At 31.1% G+C, this 6,000-nt stretch overlaps 1 protein-coding gene across 2 annotated transcripts in view; it reads right to left on the bottom strand.

Moving 5' to 3' along the window:
* Positions 1-333: 333 nt before the first annotated feature.
* mettl4 (methyltransferase like 4) overlaps positions 334-6,000 on the bottom strand; it is a 50,440-nt gene continuing 44,773 nt past the window's right edge. The window contains exon 8 of one of the 2 annotated variants that reach the window (XM_039754844.1): positions 334-1,155. In XM_039754844.1, coding sequence (XP_039610778.1) covers positions 1,022-1,155 — 134 coding nt within the window. In that variant the 3' untranslated portion in view covers positions 334-1,021. The remainder of the gene's footprint in view (positions 1,156-6,000) is intronic. The other variant, XM_039754846.1, reaches the window with a different exon arrangement.

The following is a 6,000-nucleotide window of genomic DNA, read 5'->3' as shown; positions in this document are numbered from 1 at the left end:
AGTGTTTGTCTTTTTTTTTTAATGAAAATATTTTTCCATAATCCAGCCACGCTTAAGACATACTGTTGCTGAGGTAAACCTTAGTCAAAACATTATTTTTAATCAAGTTTTATTTTTGAACATGTTGGTAAAAATTAATTAATAAATATGACTGGGTAAGCTATAGCTGATAACAACAGGACTACTAAATATCTATGAATCAACAAAACTTGCTTTTAATTAGGCTTTTCATAATTTTTGCCTTTCCATTAGAAAAGTCACATAGAAATGTCAGAGTAATTGTATCATTTACAGTAGTTTTTAGGAAAAAAAATCTGCAGAATTGCAAAGCTGTTTTTTTTTAAGAGTTGGTTATATGTGCAGTTCTCACCAGGCATTATATTTTTTAATAGCATAGTATGCACAAATAACAATTTTTAAAATCCATAATTTTATTTAGCCAACTTTTTATTGCTGCATACTAAAGATGGCAAGCTCCTAAATAAATTGTTAACGAGATATACAGTATATGTATCTATTAGGTGTTACACTGTATAGTACTTGAATTAAACAATGATGTTATTTCATTGTGACCCCTGGCATTATTCAACACAAGTCAAAGTGTATAAATACATTTAATTTTCTAAAATCATTGAAAATGAAAAATATTTATGAGTCACCATTTAATATATAATAGGTTTAGCTGCATTTGCTGAGTTGTAAAAGTATTTCTTGTTAAATATGATCTATAGTAAAAAAAAAAGCATGATAAATTAAGTAGAAATTTCCATTAGATTGTTATAAAAACAAAAATATATACAGTATAACAAATGTATAAACAAAGCATTTTCAGGTACAAGAAACAAACCAAAATACAAAGAGAATGTAAATTTCTTTTGCTGTACACAACTTCACTGAATAATGGAAGCCAAACCTATCTGACGATTGTGTGATAAAATACAGTACTGCATCTGCATTTCAGAATTTTAGGCACAGAGGTTCAAAATATAATAATAAATTGTGGTAGAATAAATTAAAACTACTATATTATATTAAAATAGCTAATATGCTGGAATTTAAGAACTTCATTTCCCCAACTTGTCCAACCAGGCTGAAGGTTGCGTGCAAACAGCTCCAAGCACCTTGCATCTGGACTGATGTACTCTTTCAGGACCTCTGCACAGAGAATAATTAAAAAATAAATATAAGCACAAAGAAGTGACATCAGTTCGTAACTATTTAAAAAGAACTATTTAAGTAGAAGTTTTTTCAAAGATTTTTTCTGAAGATTCTTATATTTATATTTAGAAATAAAAACAGAAAAACATTGCCCTTGAGAAATATGAACAATGATTACACATCCATGCACAGTATTCTTATTTATAAATGAAGGAACATGGTCCTTACCTCCTATACATTATATTTTTGTCTTTTCTAGATATCATTTATATTTATTGAGTTTTCACATAACTTTAAAAATATTCAATTTATTTATATGTACAGATGAATGCCGACTAACAAAAAGTCAAAAAGGTGGAAAAAATAAAATGAACCTTTACCATTTCTGTCATGTATTTGTATATATCCAATTACAATTTTGCTTATTAATGACATACTCTAAACTCAACTGCAACTATAAATGTAGACAGTTGACAGGGGCCAGGCAGTATGAAACTAACATAAATCAGAGAATTTTTAGTTATGCAAGTAAATGGCTTGATAAAAAATAATCATTATACTCTTGCAAAACCAGGATGGAACACCTTGCATTTAACTCTATATATAACAATTCACACTGATTACAATATTCAACAATTTAAGAGACATTTGATTAAGAAAGAAATTCAGAAATTAAGTATTTTATTTTTCACATTATTGTGAATAAAAATTGGCTAAAGTGTAATTACATTTTTATGTTTTTGTCTACAGGATTAACCCCCACCCAAATTATTTACAAAACATGGATAAGCAATACATAATGATTAACACTGAAAGTGAAAATACTTATATTCAATACTGTGCTGCAGAGTAACAAATTGGTTAGTTCTGCTGCTTCATAGCTACTGTTTATATGGACTTTACACAATATCCCAATTTTTCCATGTTTCCTACAGTTTGCTCCCACATCTGACCTGACCCTGAAATTAACTAAGCAAGACTGAAAATTGAAGAATATTTAACCCAGAATCAATACATAAAAAGTAAACTGCTTGCAATATTTATCTTTCCATTTTGATTTGATTGCTTCGAACAATACAGTAATAGGGAGATACTGGGTTAAGGTAGAATGCCCTGGTGAATCTAACTGGGTGTAATTTTAAGTTTTTTTCTATCTCATACTAGTGTCTCCATAAGTGTACCTTATGCCATATTGTTTCAATTGCCATACACTGTGATTGTATTTGGTTTGGGAAGCAAGCTGCCAATGTTGATTATTTTCTAGAATAGCATTTCCATATTTGTGGGGTTATATACTTTGCCAGTTCCTATACTATCTATTGCTTGATATTATTAATTGTTCATATAACACCTCCAAGTACATACCTGAATCACAACTGATAGATGTGTTTCCAGAATGAAGAGCATTAGACATGTGTTGATTTTGGAAATAAGTTCTACATTGGTAATTATTTTTTATTTATTGATATATTGAACTATTTTGGCATAATGTTCCAATTTTTTAAAAATGTACAACACTACAGAGTATTGTAATTAGGAATATGAGTAAAAAAAATGTTCAAACGTTTAACCAATTACAGGAAACTAGACAGGAAAATAAAAAAAACAAAAGCTCTATATAAGCCCCACCCCTCCTACTGTTATCCCAAATCACAGTCTGCTTTATAAAGATAACAACGTCTCAACATAGCCTCCTTGTAAAACTGTAGATCAAATCACATGTAACAACAAAGTGAGCTCTTACAGACATTGGTAAGATGCATTTTGAAACCCCTCCTTACTGATCCTCCCCATTTTGTGCACTCCAAAGACACATACGATCAGATTAAAAGTTATTAATCCAGCAAGTGCTCCCTCACTGGCAGTTGCACCTTTTTTTAACACAGGCGATGAAGTAGCAGTGAGATTACATAGTCAAGCAGCAAGCAAAGGAAGTAGAGAGAAATAATGAGACTGAGACACTGGTGTGTGTAGTATGGATGTTCAAACTAAGAAAAAAAAAGAACTTTCTCAGATTCAGAATACAGTATGGCAAGTACAATAAGCAATGTTTGTCATCAATTATAACAGCTGTTGATGTAAGTGAGCACATGCTGCTTTAACCATTTTAAGCCCTGATGGTGTTACTTGCAGCTGGACTGCATATTTAACATCCAGCCACATCCATACGCTGGTGATGTGCAGGGCGGTTCAACATTTTAATTTTCGTATAAGTAAACGATGTGAGGTTTTTAAAATGTTATGCTTAACACTAAAGGGTGTTTTTTTTTTCTCTGAGTTCCTACTGGAACATTAAATCTATTTTCAGTTGCTGTAATTTGACATTAATTAGTTCAGATTTCCATGTAAACGTGTAAATGCTTCAGATTCTGTATATATAAAACGATTACCAAGTTTTCTGGATTTTAACATCCCCTAAATCATATTGCAGGTTATATATGTATATAGTACCCCATTTCATTTGTGCATGATTTAATAACTCTTAGAAAGCTGAAGGTGTGTAAGGCAAGGTGGTGTGGTCGATAGGGCTATTGCTTCAAAGTGTTAGGAGATTGTGTTTGAATTTTGGGCTGGTCACTGCAGTATGGAGTATGCATCAGTGCCTATAATTTCCTTGACAAATTGTTTGGGTAAATATAATTTATATAATTGTGTCCTCTCAACAGGAAAGGGACAGAAACCAGGTCATCTTAGATTTGTGCTTTGTGTTGTCTGTTTATTGTGCTATGTCTGCATATTCATACATATATCCATGTTGTATAATTTTTGCGTTACAAATAAATTATTTTGTTTGTCATTGCGACCCATTCAACCAAACAAAAAATTAACCATTTATTCGTTCAATTTACCTCTTACCATACAAATTGAAAACACAAGTTATGATTTAATTTTCAACATCTAAGCACAGTACTTCCAATGTGTGAGTAGCGCCATACTACTTAACTACTAGTTAAATATTCATCCATATGAACTGTACTTTGTTTAGAACCAGAACTTCTAACAAATGATATTTATGGAATTTAAGAAGTTTTATAATTACTGAATAGCACCATTCTTCAGCGTGATTGCGGATAAAAACAGCAATTGATGCATCAAAAATCAATTCTATGAAAGTGCTACACAAAATAAATGAATGATTGCAGAAAATCGACCATTTAATGTTTAATGATATGCTGAAAGATAATGGAATCCTATATTCTAATTCTGTACTAGGCAAACTGGAATACTCACTAACTGACCAAAAAAAGTTTTTTTAAAACATTTGAAAAAGATACAGAACCCAAAGTAAAGCTGATGTATAAACTGCCAGCTCTGCCATAACCATCTTTGATTTCTGCAATGAAAAGAGTTTTTCAATCGGCAACATTGATTAATTTCATCATTTCAAACTTTAGGCATCAATTTAGAGTAGCCTGTATGATGAGAAAATCAACAGTCTACCTTCTAGAAATAAATAAACAAATGTGAACTGTGTCATGTGTGGCATAACTGCCACATTTGATTCATGCAGCTCTATAGGTGTCAATAATATCTGGCAAAAAATTTAAGTGATGGAATGTTAAAAAAAAATTTCAACTTTCAAAAAACTATGACCTTGCACTATTCACTGTTTTGTAGACAAAACATTAACACTTCACTGTATAAATACTTTTATGTATAAATATAAATATATAAAATTAACAGTGCACTTGTATTATGATTTTTTTACATTTTCAATACCTGAATAAAGTATATGCAGCAGAGTAGCAGTTTGGATAGCTGCCTCAAAAATCTAGCAGCCTGGGTTAAGATCTCGCACCCAGTTGCTGTCAATGACAGAAATAAAAATAAAATGCAATAACAAAGGGGCTGCAACATTGTCTACATGAACTTCCAATAAAAGACAAATATGGTCTAAATTTAAAAATAGGACAGTGGTATATAAGACATGTTTAATGATTTAAAATCTATAAAAATGTGTGGAAAAATAATTATACCTGTAAATATTTAATTCATTGCCCTACCATACATCTCTTTCTCCGGGAAAAGGTCAAGACAGAAATGTTGCTTGAGAGAATTCCTTTTATATATCAATACAGTGCCGGATACCGTGCAGTAAGGAGCACAACTGTCAGCCCTCTGTGAAGAGCATTATGTTAACTCATTAACATTTAAAGGTATGTAGTCTGCCATGACCTTATTAACATTTCATGACAGCATGTTGCTTTCACCATATTAACATTTCAGGAGCAATAAATTATTATTCACTGACCAAATCAAGAATAACTATCAGAAAATTGTGAAAAAGTTATTAATGTTTTTTAACGTGATCTGAAGTGGAGACATAGTGCTTGCAAAAATTACCATGTCACTTTAATATGGTCAGAACTGTACAAAAGGCCTATAGATACATAAGATGTACATGCTTGTAGCATTTTTAAACAGGAAATTGTATAAAACACTTTTGATATGTGTAATTTACATATTTTGATAATATAAGATGCAATTAAAAAAAACGTTTTATATAGTTGGCTTGCAGGCTTGTTGAGGAAATTTCAAGTTCAGGTTGGTATTTTTTCAAATAAAACAGAATAAGAGCTATTTTAAACAAATAAATAGTAATAGGCAGAGTACAAACAACAGAAAGTCAACACATACTGATAACGAATATGAAACAACATTTTAGACTGAATGGGCTTTAACCTGCAGTTTTATTTTTTCACCTCTCTGTGCCCTTTACTTCTGCTCATGTGCCTGTCATTATTTCATTTGCTATACACTTTGGATTTTTCAAAAGGTCTAAAGCTAGGTTTACAAGTAAACAGACTGTATTGCAGAAAAGAAATCCACCATCCTCCAATG

The sequence above is a fragment of the Polypterus senegalus genome, chromosome 5 (genome assembly GCF_016835505.1).
Source record: "Polypterus senegalus isolate Bchr_013 chromosome 5, ASM1683550v1, whole genome shotgun sequence".
Lineage (NCBI taxonomy): Eukaryota > Metazoa > Chordata > Cladistia > Polypteriformes > Polypteridae > Polypterus > Polypterus senegalus.
The sequence above is the reverse complement of the archived record's forward strand: the minus strand, read 5'-3'. Positions and strand labels throughout refer to the sequence as shown.